The sequence below is a fragment of the Oncorhynchus mykiss genome, chromosome 8 (assembly GCF_013265735.2).
Source record: "Oncorhynchus mykiss isolate Arlee chromosome 8, USDA_OmykA_1.1, whole genome shotgun sequence".
NCBI classification, from domain to species: domain Eukaryota; kingdom Metazoa; phylum Chordata; class Actinopteri; order Salmoniformes; family Salmonidae; genus Oncorhynchus; species Oncorhynchus mykiss.
In genome coordinates, this window is record NC_048572.1 from 78059692 (window position 1) to 78086926 (window position 27235).

At 42.9% G+C, this 27235-nt stretch overlaps 1 protein-coding gene across 3 annotated transcripts in view; it reads left to right on the forward strand.

Annotated features, from left to right (window-relative positions):
- Positions 1–12867: 12867 nt before the first annotated feature.
- Positions 12868–27235, forward strand: part of LOC110530995 (protein unc-13 homolog A) — a 115491-nt gene continuing 101123 nt past the window's right edge. For all 3 annotated transcript variants that reach the window (XM_036986344.1, XM_036986346.1, XM_036986345.1), the window contains exon 1: positions 12868–13214. In XM_036986344.1, the coding sequence (XP_036842239.1) occupies positions 13193–13214 (22 nt within the window). In that variant the 5' untranslated portion in view covers positions 12868–13192. The remainder of the gene's footprint in view (positions 13215–27235) is intronic.

Sequence of the window (27235 nt, forward strand, 5' to 3'; positions counted from 1 at the left end):
GCTCCTAGACCTTAGTGCTGCTTTTGATACCATCGATCACCACATTCTTTTGGAGAGATTGGAAACCCAAATTGGTCTACACGGACAAGTTCTGGCCTGGTTTAGAGCTTATCTGTCGGAAAGATATCAGTTTGTCTCTGTGAATGGTTTGTCCTCTGACAAATCAACTGTAAATTTCGGTGTTCCTCAAGGTTCCGTTTTATGACCACTATTGTTTTCACTATATATTTTACCTCTTGGGGATGTCATTCGAAAATATAATGTTAACTTTCACTGCTATGCGGATGACACACAACTGTACATTTCAATGAAACATGGTGAAGCCCCAAAATTGCCCTCGCTAGAAGCCTGTGTTTCAGACATAAGGAAGTGGATGGCTGCAAACGTTCTACTTTTAAACTCAAACAAAACAGAGATGCTTGTTCTAGGTCCGAAGAAACAAAGAGATCTTCTGTTGAATCTGACAATTAATCTTGATGGTTGTACAGTCGTCTGAAATAAAACTGTGAAGGACCTCGGCGTTACTCTGGACCCTGATCTCTCTTTTGACAAACATATCAAGACTGTTTCAAGGACAGCTTTTTTTCCATCTATGTAACATTGCAAAAATCAGAAACTTTTTTCTGATGCAGAAAAATTAATCCATGCTTTTGTTACTTCTAGGTTAGACTACTGCAATGCTCTACTTTCTGGCTACCCGGATAAAGCACTAAATAAACTTCAGTTAGTGCTAAATACAACTGCTAGAATCCTGACTAGAACCAAAAAAATAGATCATATTACTCCAGTGCTAGCCTCCCTTCCTGCTAGGTTCCTGTTAAGGCAAGGGCTGATTTCAAGGTTTTACTGCTAACCTACAAAGCATTACACGGGCTTGCTCCTACCTATCTTTCCGATTTGGTCCTGCCGTACATACCTACACGTACGCTATGGTCACAAGACGCAGGCCTCCTAATTGTCCCTATAATTTCTAAGCAAACAGCTGGAGGCAGGGCTTTCTCCTATAGAGCTCCATTTTTATGGAATGGTCTGCCTACCCATGTGAGAGACGCAGATTCGGTCTCAACCTTTAAGTCTTTACTGAAGACTCATCTCTTCAGTGGTTCATATGATTGAGTGTAGTCTGGCCCAGGAGTGTGAAGGTGAACGGAAAGGCTCTGGAGCAACGAAATGCCCTTGCTGTCTCTGCCTGGCCGGTTCCCCTCTCTCCACTGGGATTCTCTGCCTCTAACCCTATTACAGGGGCTGAGTCACTGGCTTACTGGTGCTCTTTCATGCTGTCCCTAGGAGGGGTGTGTCGTGTCTTTGGCTATGCCGGATTAAGTGATATGACATGCTATTCTATAAAATAATTTCTCCATAATTAATATTACCTGATTGAGCTAATCATGTAAATGTAATTAACTAGAGAGTCGGGCAACACTAAATAATCTTTATAGAGCTGTTATCTTCCGAATAAACTCTTAAAGACCTAGTAATATTTTACATCAATAGCAGTCAATATTAATCGTCATCTTAATTCAGTTTCATCTGAAACTTGTAAATTCTTGGTTATCTGCACGAACTCTGGCTAACAAGTTGAATCAGCAATACAAAAGTGGGTTTATTTATTTACTAAATACCTAACTAATCACACAGAATTACACATATACATAATTAAATCATAACTTGATTACAAATGACATCATAAAGGAAAACGTCCCTAGCGGGTGGAACAGATATGACAGCTTGTTACACAAAAGAAAAGGGGCTGGGTTTGAGTGAAGGAGTGGGAAGACTGAGGAACAAAGGGCGAAGCTGTGCTATCGTAAATACAGTATCTTATGCATTCTAAATTACCGCCCATTTGGAAAAGGAAAATGCAATAAATATTTACTTTGAGCTGCGCTTCGGTAGGTTGGTGGTAGATGGAAGGCCGTGTTGTCCAACAGAGTCCTTGTTCCTTTGAAGAATGTCTCTGGTTGTCAATTGTAGGTAACGTCATTGTTTGATAGACGGTATACTCTGTCTGTTCCTTCCTAACTCTCGTTTGCAGCGGCTGTTGCTAACTCAACGGCTAGGAGGTATCACTTCTGTAGTGAATAAGAGTTCAAAGTTCATGCCATTCGCAACCAAAGCTCACGCTGATGTTGGCTTCGTTCTGTAGTTATTATCTGAACCATTCTGACATAGGACCGTCGTCCCCACATCCTCGGAACAGGAGGTTATATTGTCGCCAAGGGCTTATATAGGAAGGGAGAAGAGGGCGTGTTTGAAAAGTTGTATAGCCCATGTCCCTTCACAGGGGCGGGCCACTGATTGAGCAGAGCCCTTCCTTATGAAAACCCAAATCTCACATTTTAGAAGCTAAAATCACATTTCATCCCATCACAAATAATTTCATATTCAAACATTTAAATTGAACAACAATTCCATGTGAATCCGATAACTCTGATGTGTAGACTTTCCACTGTAGAGTTTATGTCATCTTATCATTGATGAGAATGACTCAGATGACAACCGAACTGACATCATATTCATTAAGTACCACCGCATATGTTCAATTGGTCGGATTACCAGAATATAGTTCATTTCTCCCCACCTTCTGATGTTCCCAGAATCTCAATGTTAACCAAAGGGGTTTGCAAATATAACATCAGTAGGGTAGAGAGAGGAAAAGGGGGGGAAAAGAGGTATTTATGACTGTCATAAACCTACTACCCAGGCCAATGTCATGACAGGTGCGTCACTTGAGTGGGTTGAGTCACTGACGTGATCTTCCTGTCTGGGTTGGCGCCCCCCCTTGGGTTGTGCCGTGGCGGAGATCTTTGTGGGCTATACTCGGCCTTGTCTCAGGATGGTAAGTTGGTGGCTGAAGATATCCCTCTAGTTGTGTGGGGGCTGTGCTTGGCAAAGTGGGTGGGGTTATATCCTTCCTGTTTGGCCCTGTCCGGGGGTATCATCGGATGGGGCCACAGTGTCTCCTGACCCCTTCTGTCTCAGCCTCCAGTATTTATGCTGCAGTAGTTTGTGTCGGGGGGGATAGGGTCAGTTTATATCTGGAGTACTTCTGTACTCCTGTCTTATCTGGTGTCCTGTGTGAATCTAAGTATGCTCTCTCTAATTCTCTCTTTCTCCCTTTCTTTCTCTCTCTCGGAGGATCTGAGCACCACGATCCTGTTCGTTGTGGAACGGTTTTCTAAGTCCTGTCGTCTCCTTCCATTGCCCGATCTCCCTATGGCTCTACAGACTGAGAAGGCCCTGTTCACCCACGTCTTCCGGCACTACGGGGTGCCTGAGGATATAGTTTCTGATCGGGGTCCCCAGTTCACATCTAGGGTCTGGGGCGTTTATGGAACACCTGGGGGTCTCGGCCAGCCTCACCTCAGGTTTTCACCCCAAGAGTAACGGGCAGGTGGAGAGAGTTAACCAGGATGTGGGTAGGTTTCTGCGGTCCTATTGCCAGGACCGGCCGGGGGAGTCGGCGGCTTTCATCCCCTGGGCGGAGATGGCCAAAAACTCCCTCCGCCACTCCTCCACTAACCACTAATCATTAATAATCTCATTTTCAGTGTGTACTAGGTTATCAGCCGGTCCTGGCACCGTGGCATCAGAGCCAGATCGAGGCACCTGCAGTGGATGAATGGTTTCGGCACTCGGAGGAGACATGGGCCGCTGCACATGTGCACCTGCAATGGACCATTAGGCGGCAGAAGGCGAGCGCCGACCGCCACCGCAGTGAGGCCCCGGTGTATGCACCAGGGGACCGGGTCTGGCTCTCGACCCGAAACCTGCCCCTTCCTCTGCTGTGCCGGAAGCTGGGTATGCGGTTTGTGGGGCCATTTAAAGTCCTGAGGAGACTGAACGAGGTGTGTTATAGGTTACAGCTCCCCCTGATTACCGTATAAACCCCTCGTTCCATGTGTCTCTTCTCAGGCCGTTGGTGGCTGGTCCGCTCCAGCAGTCTGAGGTGCGGGAGGTTCCTCCGCCCCCTCTGGACATCGAGGGGGCCCCGGCGTATACTGTGCGAGCCATCATGGACTCAAGGCATCGGGCGAGGGGTCTTCAGTACCTCGTGGAGGGGGAGGGGTACGGTCCAGAGGAGAGATGCTGGGTGCCGGTGGAGGACATCCTGGACCCTTCCTTACTGCAGGAATTTCACTGTCTCTACCCGGATCATCCTGCGCCTTGTCCTCTGGGTTGTCCCCGAGGCCAGTGTCAGTGCGCTGCTGGAGCCGCCCGTCAAGGGGGGAGTACTGTCACAACTTCCGCCGAAGTTGGTTCCTCTCCTTGTACGGGCGGCGTTCGGCGGTCGCCGTCACCGGCTTTCTAGCCGACACCGATCTACATTTCTTTTTCCATTTGTTTTGTCTTGATTGTACACACCTGGTTTCCATTATGTTATAATTTATTCCCTATTTAACCCTCTGGTTCCCACATGGTTTTGTGCGTGTTTGGTCTTTGTTAAGTGGTCACCCTTTTGTGTCGAGCTGGAATAATATTCCCTGTGTGGAATTAGTTTGTGATTGTTTCGAGTAAAGTAGGTTTTTACTCAGTTCTGTGTCCTGCGCCTGACTCTGTCCTACCCGCTGCACACTGACACTTGATATTTTAGGCCCAAACTTGAGATTATGTAGGCAAAAATTGTCAACTTAAAATTGTTTGGATAAATTGTCTCATATGTTCATGATTATATTGTGCTTGTTAATGTATGCAGTAATTCAATTCACTGAATGTCCACACCTAGGATTCAAACTCACAACCTCTTGTTTCATGGCATTCCTTTCTTCCTGCCACATTCACCATATCTGTGTCAATGACTGATTTCACCTGTGTTGCTACACTTTGCACATCAAAGTAACTCTCAGCTCTGTTAAAAGAATATTCAAGACAAACACTGTTATTTATCATAGTGATTAAGGAGATACATTAAAACAGAGTAATATGCTCCACCCACCAACATTAAACAAATATACAGAAAAATCTCAAATTGCTGAAATAAGTTAATCTAATCAATGACGAGAGAATAGATATACTGACAAACGACAGACATGATGGAGTAGCAGGAAGATCAGAATGTCATGAACCAAGAGGTTGTATGTTCAAGTCCCTGGTGAGGACATGTTGAATAATAATTACTGTATAAATGAGCTTACACAATGTATGTCAACGTGTGTCAAATATGTAAGTTGAAAACATTGCTTGTTAAAAGTACTGTGTGTAACCAGTTGTACATACTTATTTTGGTTTGTCCAGGTAACACTTTGACCGAAAAGTAGAATAAACATTTAAAAAAGGCAGTGGAACCAGTTACCTAATAATAATTAGTTGAAACATCTAGAATTTTTTTTTTTACAGTGTAGGTAAAATGTACATATTTTACACATTACAGTACATTTCTGGGTTTTGTATGTTCATAGTTTACTTACCAACTATGTTCTCAATGCAAACTTTCCCCCCTCATTTGTCCCTCATATTGCCTTAAATTTCTCTCTTCAGTTCTTCTACCCGCTTCTCAGTAACATTTGTGCTGGTTTTCAAAGCAACTAGCTCCACTGCTTGGACTGAAATACAGGAGTTTAAGGGCAATGAATATCAAAATATGAGACATTTTTTAAATTCTGTTATTGTATACAGTGTCCTATTAGGAACACATCAGTCTCAGAAAGACCTGTGTCAATGCCAGAAGGAGTGATCGGCCATGTCTTTCAGAACAGAATGGGTGTCAGGCTGGCAGGTTTGTTGAGAGCAGGATGAGGCTTCAGTTACAGTGCCTTGCGAAAGTATTCGGCCCCCTTGAACTTTGCGACCTTTTGCCACATTTCAGGCTTCAAACATAAAGATATAAAACTGTATTTGTTTGTGAAGAATCAACAACAAGTGGGACACAATCATGAAGTGGAACGACATTTATTGGATATTTCAAACTTTTTTAACAAATCAAAAACTGAAAAATTGGGCGTGCAAAATTATTCAGCCCCTTTACTTTCAGTGCAGCAAACTCTCTCCAGAATTTCAGTGAGGATCTCTGAATGATCCAATGTTGACCTAAATGACTAATGATGATAAATACAATCCACCTGTGTGTAATCAAGTCTCCGTATAAATGCACCTGCACTGTGATTGTCTCAGAGGTCCGTTAAAAGCGCAGAGAGCATCATGAAGAACAAGGAACACACCAGGCAGGTCCGAGATACTGTTGTGAAGAAGTTTTTGGATACAAAAAGATTTCCCAAGCTTTAAACATCCCAAGGAGCACTGTGCAAGCGATAATATTGAAATGGAAGGAGTATCAGACCACTGCAAATCTACCAAGACCTGGCCGTCCCTCTAAACATTCAGCTCATACAAGGAGAAGACTGATCAGAGATGCAGCCAAGAGGCCCATGATCACTCTGGATGACCTGCAGAGATCTACAGCTGAGGTGGGAGACTCTGTCCATAGGACAACAATCAGTCGTATATTGCACAAATCTGGCCTTTATGGAAGAGTGGCAAGAAGAAAGCCATTTCTTAAAGATATCCATAAAAAGTGTCGTTTAAAGTTTGCCACAAGCCACCTGGGAGACACACCAAACATGTGGAAGAAGGTGCTCTGGTCAGATGAAACCAAAATTGAACTTTTTGGCAACAATGCAAAACGTTATGTTTGGTGTAAAAGCAACACAGCTGAACACACCATCCCCACTGTCAAACATGGTGGTGGCAGCATCATGGTTTGGGCCTGCTTTTCTTCAGCAGGGACAGGGAAGATGGTTAAAATTGATGGGAAGATGGATGGAGCCAAATACAGGACCATTCTGGAAGAAAACCTGATGGAGTCTGCAAAAGACCTGAGACTGGGACGGAGATTTGTCTTCCAACAAGACAATGATCCAAAACATAAAGCAAAATCTACAATGGAATGGTTCAAAAATAAACATATCCAGGTGTTAGAATGGCCAAGTCAAAGTCCAGACCTGAATCCAATCGAGAATCTGTGGAAAGAACTGAAAACTGATGTTCACAAATGCTCTCCATCCAACCTCACTGAGCTCGAGCTGTTTTGCAAGGAGGAATGGGAAAACATTTCAGTCTCTCGATGTGCAAAACTGATAGAGACATACCCCAAGCGACTTACAGCTGTAATCTCAGCAAAAGGTGGCGCTACAAAGTATTAACTTAAGGGGGCTGAATAATTTTGCACGCCCAATTTTTCAGTTTTTCATTTGTTAAAAAAGTTTGAAATATCCAATAAATGTCATTACACTTCATGATTGTGTCCCACTTGTTGTTGATTCTTCACAAAAAAATACAGTTTTATATCTTTATGTTTGAAGCCTGAAATGTGGCAAAAGGTCGCAAAGTTCAAGGGGGCCGAATACTTTCGCAAGGCACTGTAAATATCCCTGGTTTTGTATCTTTAGCTCATTCCTACCGCCTCCATCTTCAGTGTCTCTCTGAACCTGTGCCCCAGTCACACAGCAGCACAACAACGTCAGCAGAACCACAGTAGTCTTCATTCTCAAGCTGAATGACTCTTTTCTCTTCTTGCAGAGTGTAATGTTTGTGTCGTAATTCTCTCCTTTATATACCCTCACCTGTTTAACCATTACCAGGTGATATCAAGTCCACATGTATTTTGCTACTACTAAAGTACCGTAGGCCCTTAGGTCAGATATGTTTACAACATGTAGAGAAAAGATTTACATTTCAACTGGCATCAGATATACTACAGTAATAAAACACCAATTATTAACTTCAACTTTTACTGCAGTGGGATAATCAGGGTCACACAGAGTGATTCTTGGTAGTCTAAAACAAATTTCAAATTTCAAACAAAAGTATACACCTCACACACATGGTTATGGGCTTAAACAAAAACAAGATACCTGTACCAGATATAGTTTAAATGTATTCAATTTTGAGTTTGCATCCCAATATAAGACTTTACACCACAGAAGACTGAAATATAAGAAAACTGTTTGACACAGAAACAATTTTTGTCCGTTTAAAAAAAAGAATTGATATTATTTGTGAAATTATGATAAATATTAATAACATTCCACTCAAGAAGCCAAAGAGGGCACTTTTGGTAATTGACTGCAGTAAAGGGCTACTGCACAGAAGACGATATGGTGCAGGGATTGAGATACAATATGTTTTCATGTTCTTTAAATGATTGTTTATACACTTTATACTAAATCCAAACCCAGTAACATTGCTGTTCAGAGTTGGGTTAAGATGGGCAACTGTTGTCGGCAAAGCCTATTTACAAAAACAAACAACAAATATGCGAAACATTTCAGTGTTAAACACAAACTATATTGCTTTAACAACAAGAGAAGGACCCTAGACAGGATGTGGATACTATAAACATCTTGTGCACGTGAATCATTCAAAAAGTAGGTAAGACAAATTTGCTAAATAAACTAAAGGAAAGATACTGACACAATGAATAATATTAATAACGAGACTACATACAAGGGGTTCCGGTACTGAGTCAGTGTGCAGGGGTACGGGTTAGTTGACGTAATTGTGGTAATATGTTCATGTCGGTAGGGGTAAAGTGGCTGGGCAATCTGGATAGATAATAAACGGAGTAGCAGCAGAGTATGTGAAGGATTGTGTGTGTGTGTGTGTGTGTGTGTGTATGTGTGTGTGTGTGTGTGTGTGTGTTGGAGTGTCAGTGTAGTATGTGTGTGTGTGGTTAGTCCAGTGAGTGTACATCGAGTGTGCAAGAGAGTCAGTGCAAAAAATAATAATACATAATAATAAAATCAGGGGGTCAATGTAAATAGTCCTGGTAGCCATTTGACTAACTGTTCAGCAGTCTTATGGTTGGGGTAGAAGCTGTTAAGGAGCCTTATGGTTGGGGTAGAAGCTGTTAAGGAGCCTTATGGTTGGGGTAGAAGCTGTTCAGCAGTCTTATGGTTGGGGTAGAAGCTGTTAAGGAGCCTTATGGTTGAGGTAGAAGCTGTTAAGGAGCCTTATGGTTGGGGTAGACACTGTTCAGCAGTCTTATGGTTGGGGTAGAAGCTGTTCAGCAGCCTTATGGTTGGGGTAGAAGCTGTTCAGCAGTCCTATGGTTGGGGTAGAAGCTGTTCAGCAGTCTTATGGTTGGGGTAGAAGCTGTTCAGCAGTCTTATGGTTGGGGTAGAAGCTGTTAAGGAGCCTTATGGTTGGGGTAGAAGCTGTTAAGGAGCCTTATGGTTGGGGTAGAAGCTGTTCAGGAGTCTTATGGTTGGGGTAGAAGCTGTTCAGCAGCCTTATGGTTGGGGTAGAAGCTGTTAAGGAGCCTTATGGTTGGGGTAGAAGCTGTTCAGCAGTCTTATGGTTGGGGTAGAAGCTGTTAAGGAGCCTTATGGTTGGGGTAGAAGCTGTTAAGGAGCCTTATGGTTGGGGTAGAAGCTGTTCAGCAGTCTTATGGTTGGGGTAGAAGCTGTTCAGGAGTCTTATGGTTGGGGTAGACACTGTTCAGGAGTCTTATGGTTGGGGTAGAAGCTGTTCAGGAGTCTTATGGTTGGGGTAGAAGCTGTTAAGGAGTCTTATGGTTGGGATAGAAGCTGTTCAGCAGTCTTATGGTTGGGGTAGAAGCTGTTCAGCAGTCTTATGGTTGGGGTAGAAGCTGTTCAGCAGTCTTATGGTTGGGGTAGAAGCTGTTCAGCAGTCTTATGGTTGGGGTAGAAGCTGTTCAGCAGTCTTATGGTTGGGGTAGAAGCTGTTCAGCAGTCTTATGGTTGGGGTAGAAGCTGTTCAGCAGTCTTATGGTTGGGGTAGAAGCTGTTAAGGAGCCTTATGGTTGGGGTAGAAGCTGTTCAGCAGTCTTATGGTTGGGGTAGAAGTTGTTCAGCAGTCTTATGGTTGGGGTAGAAGCTGTTCAGCAGTCTTATGGTTGGGGTAGAAGCTGTTCAGCAGTCTTATGGTTGGGGTAGAAGCTGTTCAGCAGTCTTATGGTTGGGGTAGAAGCTGTTCAGCAGTCTTATGGTTGGGGTAGAAGCTGTTCAGCAGTCTTATGGTTGGGGTAGAAGCTGTTCAGCAGTCTTATGGTTGGGGTAGAAGCTGTTAAGGAGCCTTTTGGTCCCAGACTTGGCGCTCCGGCACCGGAGCTGGTGGTGTGAGGCTCTGGTTTTCCCAGTCGAGGTCGCCATTGTCTTTTGTAGATTCTTCCGGGTCGTTGTGGAGTGAGATGTTGTGGTTTTCTGCGTCAGTCAATGTTCTTACTACATTTGCTACCTTTTCTGCTGCAGTCTGTTAGGCTGTAATCTAAGACTCACTTATTCTTGAGTGATCAATAGTTCAGAGTTCATACCATTTCAAATGTAGAGCAAGCTCAAACATTTTCTGGCCTGTAGAGTTGAAATTAGCATTAGCCCTTTTTAAACGTGAAGACAAGTCCTCACGATATTTGGAACTGAGGTGACTTTTCGTCACGGGGCTTTTATTCTAGAGTATAAAAGGGGTTGGTTCATCATTTCCAATGTCTATTCACTTGGGCGTGGTTACTGACTGGGCACAAGTTACCATAAAACAAAGATTTTCATTTTAGAAGACTAACTCACATTGTTATCTTTTCAATGTATTCTTATACTCATTAGACATTTTATCCCACATTCAGATGCAAGCCTCATAACTGAGGAACCTGTATAAACAGAGTTAGAGTAATGTGACTGTATTGTCTTTCATGAGGCCACAAACATGAAACAAAACAGATCGGGTTGTAGCTGGCTTCTCCACCGACCGTTTCCACATTCTCTAAATTAGGAATAATGTTTAATTCTCCAATTAGGTAGAAGGTAGAAGTATTTGGCAGTAGAGTCCCTTTGTCTTAGTGTGACACTCTCTCCATACTGCATGTGGCAAGGGAGAAGAGGGCCTCTGCCAGGAATTTATGACGATGTTGTAAAGTCATAAAACTGCCCCCTCTAACAGGAGAGGGGGGGTTCACATTTCTGCTAGAGGACTTGCGTCTTGACAGAGCGTTGGGCCAGTAACCGAAAAGTTGCTGCATCGAAGCCCCGAGCTGACAAGGTAAACATATGTTGTTCTGCCCCTGAGCAAGGCAGTTCACCCACTGTTCCCCGGGCACTGAAGATGTGGATGTCGATTAAGGCAGCCTCTTGCACCTCTCTGATTCAGAGGGGTTGGGTTAAATGCGGAAGACACATTTCATTTGAATGCATTCAGTTGTACAACTGACTAGGTCTCCCCTTTTCCTTTATTGTTGGTGTATTCTGTATTTCAGCACAAGCAGTTGAGCTTGAATCAATGAAAGTCAAATGTTGCAAAGAGCCAGGTGGAGGAGCTGAGGAGACAAAATGAAGGTCATTTCTGTTGACACATATTTAGTAGTATTCACAATCCACAGCAGTTAGACTTCATTTGGATATTCTGCTCAGCTTTAAAATATATGTCTTTACTACTGACTTTAGTTAACGCTGTCTCATCTATGTGTCACAGTCAGGAAGGTGGCTTTCTCTGCTTCACTTGTGGCCTCAGGATCTGGATACACAAGACCCTACAAGGCCCACACTACAGACGTGTTGTCACAAACATATAATCCAAACATAGGTATAGGACACAGAAGACAAAGTATACTTAGCCATCAGTGCTATAATCACAAAGGTTCAGTTAGGTTAACTCAAACAACTGCTGTTTGAGAAGATTTATTGCTGCATAACTAATAGACCTGTGTGTGCTGACTAACATGTCAGTCAGACGTATTAACTGGATAATAATAATGTGAAAATATTGTACAATCAGGTGTGCAAAGCTCTTAGAGACTTACCAAGAAAGATTCACAGCTGTAATCACTGCCAAAAGGTGGTTCTAACATGTATCAACTCAGGGGTGAGAAAACTTATGGAAATGAGATATATATGGGTTATTGTGTGTAGATGGATGAGAGAAAAACATCTCCTTGATCCATATTGAATTCAGGCTGTAATAAAACAACATGTGGAATGAGTCAAGGGGTATGAATACTTTCTGAAGGCACTGTAAATAGCTCCCCCTTCTGGCACTGCATGTGCCATTGTGTGTTCGAGTTTACACTTTACCTGCCTAGTGCCTATGCTTGTGTAACCGGTGTGAAATGGCTAGCTAGTTAGCGCTAATAGCGCTAATAGCGTTTCAATCGGTGACGTCACTCGCTCTGAGACCTTGAAGTAGTTGTTCCCCTTGCTCTGCAAGGGCCGCGGCTTTTGTGGAGCGATGGGTACCGATCCTTCGAGGGTGACTGTTCGAGCCCAGGTAGAGGAGGGACAGAAGCAATACTGTTACACTTGCAGCTATCATGTAAAGACAGGTATTAGGGACACTTACTGTGGGACCAGGTAAGGAGAGCTATAGTAATTTAACAAAGCATAAAATCACATTTTTGGGTTTGTTTTGTCCTTTAAATCTACTCTTCTAGTCTAATCGGTAACATAGAAATGTTAATATACCAAATTACTTTTAATTAATATCCTTATGTAGTCGATAAGGATAAGTAGTCAATGATGAATCAAAACTCAGAGTTAGATATAGATGACAATGAAATGTTCTTGCCCAGGGAGCCAGATGTGCTAAGTCTGGCCGTGACTCATTGGCTAGAGTCAGTCCCTGATTCGAAGGGAAGGTTAAAAACCAGCAGTGCTGTAGACCTTGAGGTACGAATTTGAATCGCCCTGGACTACAGGAAGCAGTGGGCAGCACTAGAATAATAATCATGTTATTCTCGTCAGTGATACAGTCCAGTACTGACAAGCACACCCCTCTTCCCCCCTGCTCCCTTCTTTGAGTACCGGAAGGAGAGACTCCCTATTCGGTCCGTGATCATCAGAGATGTATCGTGGCCCCCAGCCTATGCCTCCCCGCTGCAGCTGGTTCGCGTCACATTAAACGTGACGTCACGCGGCGCGGAGCTGTCCTCGCGCTGGTGCTGAAACAAGATGGCTGTGCGCGCGAGAGGAGCGGAGGAGAGCTGAGGGATGCAGAGACAGCGAGAGAGACCGCAAAGTGAGGGGAGCCTTTCAACAGCAAAATAAATAGCCATATTCGTGAAGAACGCACGGATTCCCTTGTAATTATGTCTTCGAATAGATTTTATGTCCACTATGGCAATATTTAGCTTATGTTTAGACGTACATCTGTAGCCTACACCGGGAGGTAACTGAGGAGTAGCCAAGCGAAGCAGTGAAGACCCAGCCGGCCGGTAGAGGACAGCCGGGGACGCTCAGCGCTGCTGTCAGAGATGTCCCTGCTCTGTGTCGGAGGTAAGAGGACATCAACATTATTATTACTATTATTATTATCATTATTATTATTATTAGTATTATAATACCATTACAGTGTTACATTTTATAGGAATGTATATTTCATTTGATGTGAATGTTCTATATTGTAGGATACCAGCATCTATCCATATTCAGTGATTCATTCATCTGTTTTTATTACCTCAGCTGTCACTCATAGTGCTGAATGACCAGTAACCCTATGACCTATTATGTTGGAGTAGCTCAAATAGGGATAATGAGATACATAGGAAGACGTAGCCTATAGCCAAATATCTCACCTTCTTCACGTGAAAGACGTTTTTCTGATGACAGTGAGCAACGTGTTTTTTCAAGGGTGTCAATCTGCTTTCTATGGTGGGACAAGATCATTTTGCTAAGTGTGCTTGAAATGCAGTAAAATTATAACAAAAGTCACAGTTCAGAATAAAGTAACCAGAATAGTAGGCTAAAAGCTTATGTATTCAGCTATAAGTAAGTTATCAATTATTCTCACTGACAACAGACTTGAGAGCTACTGTAGGCTATGTCTTGTCGTGAACATTTAAACATGTAATGATCAAAATATAAAAATGTAGACACGTGTTTCTGATTAATACTGCAGCTATCTATAGCACCGTTTTCCACAGACATTGTTGCAGCTGTGTGTTGCGTGCCATGCCAGTTCATGCGTGGGCGGTCAGTGTAGCAAGAAAAGGATAGCCCCTGCCGCACTGCTGCCGCGTTGAACGAGCCTCCCTCGGTTGTGAGGGAATCCTAGGGGGGTGTTCGCGTCAGGTCGTGCCGTCTGTAGGCTAAAATGTGACATTTCCCTGTCGTGCCGCGTCACCTCATCACGCCCAGTTCCGAGATAGGCAGCTATGTTGTCATTGTTTCCGCAAAACCTAAATAATTATTCATCAGATATTTCCTTCTAAACGAATTAGCCTAAGCGGCATGGCCCACTAAGTCACTGCTTATCCATGTAGTCGAGGTTTCATTCGACGTGTTATTCATTTCTAAACACACAATGCTCAGGATGTCATAGACAAGGAGACTTTGTGGAGAGGGCTTTTCATTGTTCTATTACATCACAGGCATGCCTTGCATGGTGTGGCTGTTGCTATTTCTGGAGCTAGAGAGAGAAATGTTTGTTTGTTCATCAAACCAGATCTCATCTAGTGTTGCAATACATGCTTGATGGTGCCCAGCAGCAGCAGTGGTAATATCCATACGTGTACCTCGAGGTCCACAGCACTGCTGGGTTTCATCCTACCCATCTACTCAAGAGCTGATGATTCAGACCTGAGACAATACCAGATGACTGAGAGAAAGCTCTTTCCTATCACTGACATGAACCATCAGTTAACAACCAGGAAGAGAAGAGAAACCAGCAGTGCTGTTCCCTGCTGCAGACCTTGAAGTGGTGAATTCCAATAGCACTGATGTAAGCTACAATATTCTGTCAGAATAATACTAGCCTTTAATTCATCCTTGGGGGTCTGGTGGTGGCTGGGAATTTCACAGTGACAGGTCAAGTGGAACGGTTCATCCCACTGGGGTCCTCTCTAAAGTCCTCTGTCCGTCTTCATAACCACAATAAATAAATCAAAGACAGTTGTCAAACATGGGTCTGTCCAGATAAGGTCGCTGTAGAATCTCTGTGGCTACATGCAGCTGTCCCTGCTCAATGTCTGAGTCTGTGTGTGAAAATGTGTTGTTGCACTGAGAGAGTACAATCTACCTGACCCCAAGACCATGGTAGCCTAATGAGCTAATGGAATCTACCTGACCCCAAGAACATGGGAGCCTAATGAGCTAATGAAATCTACTTGACCCCAAGACCATGGTAGTCTAATGAGCTAATGGAATCTACTTGACCCCAAGACCATGGTAGTCTAATGAGCTAATGGAATCTACTTGACCCCAAGACCATGGTAGCCTAACGAGCTAATGGAATGTACCTGACCCCAAGACCATGGTAGCCTAATGAGCTAATGGAATCTACCTGACCCCAAGAACATGGGAGCCTAATGAGCTAATGAAATCTACTTGACCCCAAGACCATGGTAGTCTAATGAGCTAATGGAATCTACTTGACCCCAAGACCATGGTAGTCTAATGAGCTAATGGAATCTACTTGACCCCAAGACCATGGTAGCCTAATGAGCTAATGGAATCTACCTGACCCCAAGACCATGGTAGTCTAATGAGCTAATGGAATCTACTTGACCCCAAGACCATGGTAGTCTAATGAGCTAATGGAATCTACCTGACCCTAGGACCGTGGTAGCCTAACGAGCTAATGGAATGTACCTGACCCCAAGACCGTTTTAGCCTAAGGAGCTAATGGAATCTACCTGACCCCAGGACCGTGGTAGCCTAATGAGCTAATGGAATCTACCTGACCCTAGGACCGTGGTAGCCTAATGAGCTAATGGAATCTACCTGACCCTAGGACTGTGGTAGCCTAATGAGCTAATGGAATCTACCTGACCCTAGGACCGTGGTAGCCTAATGAGCTAATGGAATCTACCTGACCCTAGGACCGTGGTAGTCTAATGAGCTAATGGAATCTACCTGACCCTAGGACCGTGGTAGCCTAATGAGCTAATGGAATCTACCTGACCCTAGGACTGTGGTAGCCTAATGAGCTAATGGAATCTACCTGACCCTAGGACCGTGGTAGCCTAATGAGCTAATGGAATCTACCTGACCCTAGGACCGTGGTAGCCTAATGAGCTAATGGAATCTACCTGACCCTAGGACCGTGGTAGCCTAATGAGCTAATGGAATCTACCTGACCCTAGGACCGTGGTAGCCTAATGAGCTAATGGAATCTACCTGACTCCAAGACTGCGGTAGCCTTTGTGTGCAGACTGTGTGTGTGTATGTATCAGTGTGTGCATGCACGTGTATTGTTTGTGGGTGGAGGTTCCTCCCTGAATAATTTACATGGGGCAGATATTTATGATTGAGTTATTAAACATTAGCTCCCTGTCTTTCTACAATCTAATTTCTTTCCCATTGATCTTCCTCATGTACTGATATTACCTGAGCTGCTTCTAGTCCTGCTGGGAGAACAAAATCAACCACTGTTTTCATCTGCTGCCACAAATCAGACATGTGTGTTTAGCTATGAAAAAGCCATGTTTACATTGATTCTCCTCTTTCACTTCATTATTGAATGGTTTAATTAGCAGTGCTGCCTGGAAGAGGGACAACGGGGATAGAATTTGGATATGAATTTCAGGTTTAAAAAACTGGATCTATTTCAGATATTCAGCCTGCCTGGGAAGGAAATGGAGGTTCAATCATTCAAAGCCCACTGGGCTTAAACATTGTTTCAGCAATTTGTCAACTTATTTTGACAAGGATTCTACCTAGAAAATACATTGAATTTGAAAAAAGTTAACTGCTGTTGAGGGTGGAATTTCAACCACAGGATGTCATCATTGTAACAAATGTTCATAGGCAAAACTTGTTTCAAAGCTACAAATGCAACATTTTATACATCAGATATTCAACATATCCACTATCAGAAAATAAATGATAGTCTGGGGAGCATCTCCTACTGGAGAGTTATAGCTATGGTCTCCCATCCAGGGTTTAAACCAAGCCCTGCGTAGCTTGATATTTGACAACGGCTAATATCAATGTGCTTTGATGAGAATTCCTAATGAGCAATTTCTTAAACCTCTAGAGTCTAAGCCTTAAAAATGTATTAAAAAATGATCAGCTAAACATTGAATTTGGCATTAATGCTATGAGCCAATAGAAAAGCATTGAACAACAGATTCACTATATGGAACAGTCAAAAAATCTAAATTAAGTTTGTTTTGAAGTGTCTGTCCTGAATCTGAAAGATAGATCCCCTTATTTTAGGCACTAAACTATCTCCATACATACAGTACTTAACACGAGTCTAGGCTTGTGGGCGTCCTAAATGGAGAAACCATCGTGAGAGTCACAGCTTTCCAAAGAGGTGTCAAATTAGTGGGTAGCCCAGACCATTGGTTGGCAGAAGAGGCTGTACTGGTTATATAGTGTAACAGGTTCAAGGGGGTGGGGTTTCCACGTCACCAAGTTCAATAACCAAACACACACAAGGAGCACAACTAGAACACACATGGGGACTTCATTAGGGAGTTTTGCACACTGGGGAAAAGGGGGGAATTCACCAACCATTTCACAGTCCACAATCCATTCTCATCATCCGTTCTCCTGGGGTAATCCTAAAACTCAGGTCCTCAGCCAATCCAGTTGTGTGGGGGTGGTCAGACAGTCCAGGTCACAACGGGTACACACACAGTTAATTCACTTACTCATCACAACACAAACTTCCCTCTACATTTTCTTCCCCGCTGTGCGGGCCGCTTCCTCTTTTATTCCCCCTGCTCCCTAGCTTAGTGATCCACGGGCTCGTCTTGTTGGGGCAGGAAGTCCATTAAGGCTCAGGGGTGGAGCCAGCGGGCTGCAAGACATCTCCCTTCAATGACCACTCCCCTCACCTCTCCCTGCCGTGTGCCACAATTGTAACAGTTCTAGTGGAACGGTTCATCCCACTGGGGTCCTCTCTAAATTCCTCTGGCCGTCTTCATAACCACAATAAATAAATCAAAGACAGTTGTCAAACATAGGCCTGCCCAGATAAGGTCGCTGTAGAATCTCTGTGGCTACATGCAGCTATCTTCCCTGCTCAATGTCTGAGTCTGTGTGTGAAAATGTGTTGTTGCACTGAGAGAGTACAATCTACCTGACCCCAAGACCATGGTAGCCTAATGAGCTAATGGAATCTACCTGACCCCAAGACCATGGTAGTCTAATGAGCTAATGGAATCTACCTGACCCCAAGACGGTGGTAGCCTAATGAGCTAATGGAATCAACCTGACCCCAGGACCGTGGTAGTCTAATGAGCTAATGGAATCTACCTGACACCAAGACCGTGGTAGCCTAATGAGCTAATAGAATCTACCTGACCCCAAGGCCGTGGTAGTCTAATGAGCTAATAGAATCTACCTGATCCCAAGGCCGTGGTAGTCTAATGAGCTAATAGAATCTACCTGACCCCAAGGCCGTGGTAGTCTAATGAGCTAATAGAATCTACCTGATCCCAAGGCCGTGGTAGTCTAATGAGCTAATAGAATCTAACTGACCCCAAGGCCGTGGTAGTCTAATGAGCTAATGGAATCTACCTGACACCAAGACCGTGGTAGTCTAATGAGCTAATGGAATCTACCTGACCCCAAGGCCGTGGTAGTCTAATGAGCTAATGGAATCTACCTGACCCCAAGGCCGTGGTAGTCTAATGAGCTAATGGAATCTACCTGACCCCAAGGCTGTGGTAGTCTAATGAGCTAATAGAATCTACCTGACCCCAAGGCCGTGGTAGTCTAATGAGCTAATGGAATCTACCTGACACCAAGACCGTGGTAGTCTAATGAGCTAATTGAATCTACCTGACCCCAAGGCCGTGGTAGTCTAATGAACTAATGGAATCTACCTGACCCCAAGGCCGTGGTAGTCTAATGAGCTAATGGAATCTACCTGACCACAAGGCCGTGGTAGTCTAATGAGCTAATGGAATCTACCTGACCCCAAGGCCGTGGTAGTCTAATGAGCTAATGGAATCTACCTGACACCAAGACCGTGGTAGCTAGTAAACTCCAGATATACAGTACTTCCATACATTTTTAAAACTAGTTTCCTGGGTATCTTTAGACGAGTATTGTGAGGCTTGTGGGCATCCTAGAGCAAAATGGAGAACACCATTGTGTTTGTGAGAGTCTCAGCGTACCACAGAGTTGTCATATTAATAGGTCGCCCAAACCTTTCGGACGCTACAGACAGAAGTTGGCAGAAGAGGCTGTCCCAACTTAGAACCAAATGAAGTCTCATCTTTCAATAGTTTGTTGGCCAAACCGTTTGAACGCTACAGACGTTTTCGTGGCAAGACCGATTTTCCGGATGTCTCATGATTTGACAAACATCGCTCTAGCTCTACCACCTTTCCCCGCAGATGCGGAAGGGCGATATCGGCGGACGCGGTAGATTGAGGAGCAGCCATGCAATAAAACAGATATCTTTATCTTAAACAGATGGATTTCGATGGGGATTTTTTATTATGTTGTTTAGATTTCTGTAGGGGCGGGGAAGTTGTAGGTCAAGGGTTAATAACTGCATATATTCACTGTTGCTATCAAAATCATTCCAAAGGATAGGTTTAACAGAGCAGGTGAAATGTAATCACAAGTCATATAGTATCACGGAGACTATTTAGGCCTACAGTATGTATCATTTGCAAAGTCATCAACAGCAATTGTTTTAATTCAACACAGGGTTCAAATAAAAATAAACAACACATAAAGTATTGTCCATGTAGGTCAAGCTTTGGTTCATGTCTCCATCTTAAAGAATACGACTAAATGTAATGCAACTTTAAATGCACTTCAAATCAAGTTTGATCTGATGTAGTCCTATTCTTTAATGTTGATTCTTGGTTGAGATGGAGATGTGAATCCAACATATCAATTATTCATTTGTAGACAAACTAAGTCAGTGCCACAACATGTACATCTCCTTCAAATATTGATATTTGGTTGCGTTGATAACCAAACACAATTCAATATCACTTTTGCAATACAGTAAATAGCCTATTAACTTGTCGACAAGTAAACAAATAAAATGTTGGATTCAGGTCTCCAACTCAACCAAATATAAAGGTTAAAGACCAGGATTAAAACAGTGGTAGATATCCTTTAAATGTCGATATATAACCGAACACACAATTCAATAATACTTTAGTAATGCAGTAAATAGTCTAAAGTTAAGGCTTTCTTACAAACGGATGTAACAGTATTTATTCAACTTTAAAACGAGTAACACCATCCATGGCCACATGTTGAGGTTAGCCTACTGTAACTATGAATGTCTTCTTAAGTCGTCATAGAGAGCACGCATGTTCAAGATAGCATACAACGGTCGCAGGTCTGAGGAGATCTTCAATATTACTATAATAATCTGTGCAGAATCTCAAACAGCGTTGATCACTTGCACCATGTACTTTGTAATCTCAACTGCAATCCAGGTCATTTGGTTCTGCTATTAGATGAAGCACAGTGAAAACATATTTAATTGTTGCATAAATACAAAAATCAGACATTGTTTTTCCTTTGGAATTTGGTTGTGTTTTTATACTGAACTAAAATATAAACACAACATGCAACAATTTCAAAGATCTTACCGATTTACAGTTCATAGAAGGAAATCAGTCAATTTAAAGGAATTCATTAGGCCCTAATCTATGGATTTCACATAACTAGGAATACAGATATGCATCGGTTGGTCACAGAAACCCCCCCAAAAAGTAGGGGTGTGAATCAGAGAACCAGTCAGTATCTGGTGTGACCACCATTTGTCTCATGCAGCGTGACACATCTCCTTCACATAGAATTGATCAGGCTGTTTATTGTGGCCTGTGGAATGTTGTCCCACTCCTCTACAATGGCTGTGCGAAGTTGGTGGATATTGGCAGGAACTAGAACACGCTGTCGTACACGTCCGCATCCCAAACATGCTCAATGGGTGACATGTCTGGTGAGTATGCAGGCCATTTAAGAACTGGGACATTTTCAGCTTCCAGGAATTGTGTACAGATCTTTGGGGTATGGGGCCATGCATTATCATGCTGAAACAAGAGGTGATGGTGACGGATGAATGGCCTCAAGATCTCGTCTCTGTATCTCTGTGTGGTCAAATTGCCATCAATAAAATGCAATTGTGTTTGTTGTCCATAGCTTATTCCTGTCCATACAGTAACCCCACCACCACCATGGGGTACTCTGTTTACAACGTTGACATCAGCAAACTGCTCGCCCACACATCGCCATACACGTGGTCTGCGGTTGTGAGGCTGGTTGGACGTACTGCCAAATTCTCTAAAACTATGTTGGAGGCAGTTTACATTAGATAAATGAACATTCAATTCTCTGGTAACAGCTCTGGTGGACATTCCTGCAGTCAGCATGCCAACTGTCCGCTCTGTCAAAACTTGAGACATCTGTGGCATTGTGTTGTCTGACAAAACGGCACATTTTTGAGTGTCCTTTTATCATCCCATGTACAAGGTGCACCTGTGTAATTATCCACCTGTGTTTAATCAGCTTATTGATATGCCACCCCTGTCTGAATTGATTATCTTGGCAATGGAGAAATGCTCACTAAGAGGGAGGTAAAAAAAAAAATTGTGCATTTGAGAAAACATTTAGCTTTTTTGTGCATTTGGAACATTTCTGGGATCTTTTATTTCAGTTCATGAAACATGGGACCAAGACTTTGCATGTTGTGTTTATATTTTTGTTCAGTGTAGATGGTTGAAAGCATAGTGATAACACATTGGGAATTCAACAAACTTCTGGCTGACTTTTTGAGGGGTGAATAAAGTTTGAAATCTCACTGATCAACATCTCTACCAAATATTACACAAATGTCCACATTGAAATGGCGTTGTTTGCCCAGTGGGAGGTGATTCTTTGTTTAAAAACAACGTGATGAAGAAGATAAAGAATAGCTTCAGTTCTTTACCCACACAACATAGGGCTACAGGCAGGTAAAGGAGTGCTTCAGCCTCCTTTACATAATACACTAACTTCATCAGTATTCCAGTAAGGCTCACTCATCACTAGTTCAGTGTGTGTGTGTGCTTGTGCGTGTGTGTGTGTGTGTTTGTGTGTAGAATGCCTCTTCTCTCTTAGTCAGGGAATTTCACGTGTCGTCTTTTCTCCTTTCCTCCATTGTCATGGAGACTTGGGCCAGGCAGGCAGGCCTCTAGAAAGTATTATGGGCTGTGCAGGTGGGGGTTGTTGAATATTAAAACTCGCTGTGGATGCAATATGACTGTGTGTGTGTGTGACTGTGTGTGTGTGTCTGTGTGTGTGTGTTTGTGTGTGTGTGTCTGTGTGTGTGTGTCTGTGTGTGTGTGTCTGTGTGTGTGTGTCTGTGTGTGTGTGTCTGTGTGTGTGTGACTGTGTGTGTGTGTCTGTGTGTGTGTGACTGTGTGTGTGTGACTGTGTGTGTGTGTGACTGTGTGTGTGTGTCTGTGTGTGTGTGTCTGTGTGTGTGTGTCTGTGTGTGTGTGTCTGTGTGTGTGTGTCTGTGTGTGTGTGGCCTCAGACCCATACGAAACATACTTGATGTATTTCTGAGCACCTCCAACACATATGAAACCTACTACTGGTCTAATTACTTCAGACAGAAATGAAAGTAGATGAGTTGGACGGGGAGGATGGGTCGACATAATCCGTGACGTCAAGGTTGGGTGTTCGAGTCACGCAGGGGACAACTGTAGGATTTTAGCAAACCCTTCCCCTAACCTTTATTCTAAACTTAACCCACTTCCCCTAACCTTTTACGTAAACAATCCTTTGTCGTTAGTTATCCTAACCACCAACGTAAATTCTCCCAGTAATTTTTCTTTGTTGTTACAGCGCAACAAGCGCCCAGGTCTGAGTGAAAGACGTATTTTTTTCACCTTTATTTAACCAGGTAGGCTAGTTGAGAACAAATACTCATTTACAACTGTGACCTGGCCAAGATAATGCACAGCAGATTGACACATACAACAACACAGAGTTACACATGGAATAAACAAACATACAGTCAATAATACAGTAGAAAAAAAGAAAAAAAAGTCTATATACAGTGAGTGTAAATAAGTTAAGATAAGGGAGTTAAGGCAATAAATAGGCCATGGTGGCGAAGTAATTACAATATAGCAATTAAACACTGGAATGGTAGATGTGCAGAAGATGAATGTGCAAGTAGAGATACTGGGGTGCAAAGGAGCAAAATAAATAAATACAGTATGGAGATGAGATAGTTGGATGGGCTGTTTACAGATGGGCTATGTACAGGTGCAGTGATCTGTGAGCTGCTCTGACAGCTGGTGCTTAAAGCTAGTGAGGGAGATATGAGTCTCCAGCTTCAGAGATTTATGCAATTCGTTCCAGTCATTGGCAGTAGAGAACTGGAAGGAAAGGCACCCAAAGGGGGAATTGGCTTTGGGGGTGACTAGTGAAATATACCTGCTGGAGCACGTGTTACGGGTGGGTGCTGCTATGGTGACCAGTGAGCTGAGATAAGGCGGGTGTTTAACCAAGCAAAGACTTGTAGATGACCTGGAGCCAGTGGATTTGGCGACGAGTATGAAGCGAGGGCCAGCCAACGAGAGCGTACAGGTCGCAGTGGACTGCATCCAATTTGTTGAGTAGAATGTTGGAGGCTATTTTATAAATGACATCGCCGAAGTCAGGGATGGGTAGGATGGTCAGTTTTACAAGGGTATGTTTGGCAGCAAGAGTGAAGGATGCTTTGTTGCGAAATAGGAAGCCGATTCTAGATTTAATTTTGGATTGGAGATGCTTAATGTGAGTCTGGAAGGAGAGTTTACAGTCTAGCCAGACACCTAGGTATTTGTAGTCAGAACCGTACAGAGTAGTGCATGCATTTAGTTTTATTTGCATTTAAGAGCAGTTGGAGGCCACGGAAGGAGAGTTGTATGGCATTGAAGCTCATCTGGATGTTAGTTAGCACAGTGTCCAAAGAAGGGCCGGAAGTATACAGAATGTTGTCGTCTGTGTAGAGGTGGATCAGAGAATCACCAGCAGCAAGAGCGATATCATTGATGTATACAGAGAAGAGAGTCGGCCTGAGAATTGAACCCTGTGGCATTCCCGTAGACACTGCCAGAGGTCGGGACAACAGGCCCTCCGATTTGACACACTGAACTCTATCAGAGAAGTAGTTGGTGAACCAGGCGAGGCAATCATTTGAGAAACCAAGGCTGTTGAGTCTGCCAATAAGAATGTGGTGATTGACAGAGTCGAAAGCCTTGGCCAGGTCGATGAATACGGCTGCACAGTAATGTCTCTTATCGATGGCGGTTATGATATCGTTTAGGATAATACTAAGCATCCTCCAATTCGTTTGCTATGGTACAACTAGGTAAAACGTATGAAACTACACGTCCTTTGATACTACATGTCCTTTTATTCGTATGATATTGTACAACCGCTATTCCTTTCATAATGTAACGTATAGAATAATAAAGAATTCCCCCGAGACTACATTGGTCTGTGTGTGTGTGGGTAGGAAAAGTGTAGGGCATTAACTATGCTGGCATGAGTTACGTCAGAGCTGTTTAAACAGTACTGCAGAGGGATAGAGTGGGCGTTATAGAGACAAAACCACAAAATATATTCAACCCACACTCTCAGAATAGGGTAACAGGATGTGTTTCTTTATTACAAAAAAACACACACACATTTGGCATTATAGCCTTAATTGAAACAACCCTTTGAGAGGGATGCCGAAAATGCCGAAATATATAGTTATTTGAAAATAAATAACTTTTTATTGCACTTCTGTTGTCCTTCAATAGGCTAGTGACTGTAACTGGTTTGCACAGTGTAGATGATTCACGTGGACTACAAGGTAGCAACACATATTCTCCCCTTCTCCAATATGACAAGTCTCTGTACAGTGCTCAGAGAATCAGCACGTCCACCGTCTGTCTCTACTGCAACACCACTGTGGATAACACACCACAGGCCAGTCATACTAGTGGAGCCTCCTCCTATGTCTGAGTTCCAAATGGCACACTATTCCCTACATAGTGCACTCTTTTTAACCAGGGCTACAGGAGAAATAGGGTGCCATTTAGGACACATGCTATGAGAGTGCACTACAGCCTCTGCTATATAGTAAGTGATTTGCTGCGTGTTAATGCTTCTGTCTATGTGTATGATTGTTATAAGAAATGGTATGGGTTTTGAAAAGGACAATTGTTCTGGCAACAAAATGTGGCAATACTTGGACTTAATGCTACATCCACTTAAATGGACGAATGCTAAATGCTAATGCTAATAGTGTACAATTGAACAGTGAAAGTAAGGTACTAACAGATCCTCTGATAAGTAGGTTGACTATGAAACAAATCATATATTTAGTAAACAAAACATCAGATTAACAAATAAAGAACTCACTTTGGTCCAAGAGACAACAGGACCGTGGTAGCCTAACCAGCTAATGTCCTCAGATGATGGCAGCCATCACGGCCAGCCACAGATCTTTTGGGGGGCATGTGCTCAAACAAAAAAAAAGTGCACCCAACATTTTTTGGGGGCCACAACCGCAGTCACAGATTCACTGACAAATTATCACTTTTATTATTTAGATACATAGAATAGATGTCTTAATGGCAAATTAAATTACACAAATAAATAACATTTAGTATCAAATGTGTAAGTCTTAGTCACTTTACCAATAGCAATAACAATAACAAAATAATAATAAAATATTCTAAAACTCTGATGAGTAAAATATTTTGCACAACTATTTTGAATTTGAATAAATGCTGCACTATTTAACAATTAACCAACACAATGAAAACAGAAGATTGGGAAAAATACTGTAACCTATCATGACTATATGCAACCCAACTCCATCTGTTTCCACTATGTATCCTACCTGGCTGAAACTTTGATCTAGTGGAATAAGTATTGAGGAGCATCAAATCAAATGTATTAGTCACATACACAGTTTACAGCATGTATGTGCAAGCTCCCTCGGCAATGCAGTACATGAATCAATAAAAACAACTATAATGACCCCTCTGTGGAAAGATGAGACTCTCGCGACCACGATGGTGTTTTCCGTTCTTCTCTACGACTCCCACAAGCGTCTTGGGACCCGTCTGAAGTCGGTACAGCCAATCTGCCAACTTCTGTTTCTAGTGTCCGAACATGTTTGGGCTACACACTCATATGGACCCTCTGTGGAATTGTGAGACTCTCACAAACACCTAGTTTTAGGTTGTTTTTCTCTAGGACGCCAACAGGCTCACAAGACTCATCTGAAGGTCTCCCGGTACCAGTTGAAAAAAATGATGGAAGTCAGTATATATGGAGACTGTTCAGTCCCCAAAATAAGGGCTTAAATACATGAATACGTCCTGATCTTTCTTATACCTCTCAGATATAGGACAGACACTTTCAAACAAACTTCCTTTACATTTTTTTGGGGGGGAGGGGGGGGGGACTATCTGTTGTTCAATGTTAAAGCCAATTTATGCTTTATACGAAAATGTGGTCGGAGGCGCCGTATCGATGGCGTGACGCAATTGCGGAGCCTCCGGAGGCATGCAGAGTCCAAATTGAGCTCCGTATCGCATCACTGTGCACCTTTCAAATTCTGTAACAATGCGAGCCGAGGGCTCTGTCTAGCTCCACATTAACATGATTGATTGACGGTAGGTGACGACGGGAGGTCCTATATAAACACAAACTCACTTGCTTGACAACTTCCTTCACAATTGCTCTGCGCTGCTCCGTGAAGCGCAAGCAGTATGAATGCCCTGACTTCTGCAGAGGTCGTATCACCATAAATGCTGCATGGCCAATGCAGACCACAGATTAACCATGCAGCGCCTTTTATTCAATGTGTTTGTATGGGCTAATAGCAAGCAGTAAGGTCAAAAAATGTAACAAAAACATGTGTATATATATATTTTTATACTTCTAAATCAAATAGCAACATGATTATTGGTATGATGTTCTTAAAACAATTCCATATAGTTTAGTAAAACAAGTTTTCACACGTACAGGAAATCGGATGGAATTATACCACCATCCAACGTTCCAGAGATCCAGAGAAATGATCCAACATGAGAACTGCCCACAAAACAGGGTTGTCACTAGTTACCACAGCCACAATGTCAAAAACGTTCCTATTTCTACTATGTATCTTCTTAAAATGTGATTTTAAACCTAGCCCTAACCTTAGCCACACTGCTAATCTTATGCCTAACCCTAACCTTAAATAATATTTTATAGACAGTTTTTACTTTGAGGTTGTGGTAACTAGTGACAACCACAAAACAGGAAACTAGAACCCATTTTGGAGGTTAACAGCTCCAGCATGTTATGTTCTGTATGTAAGAGTTCTGTCGACAGATGGTGTTGCCCTG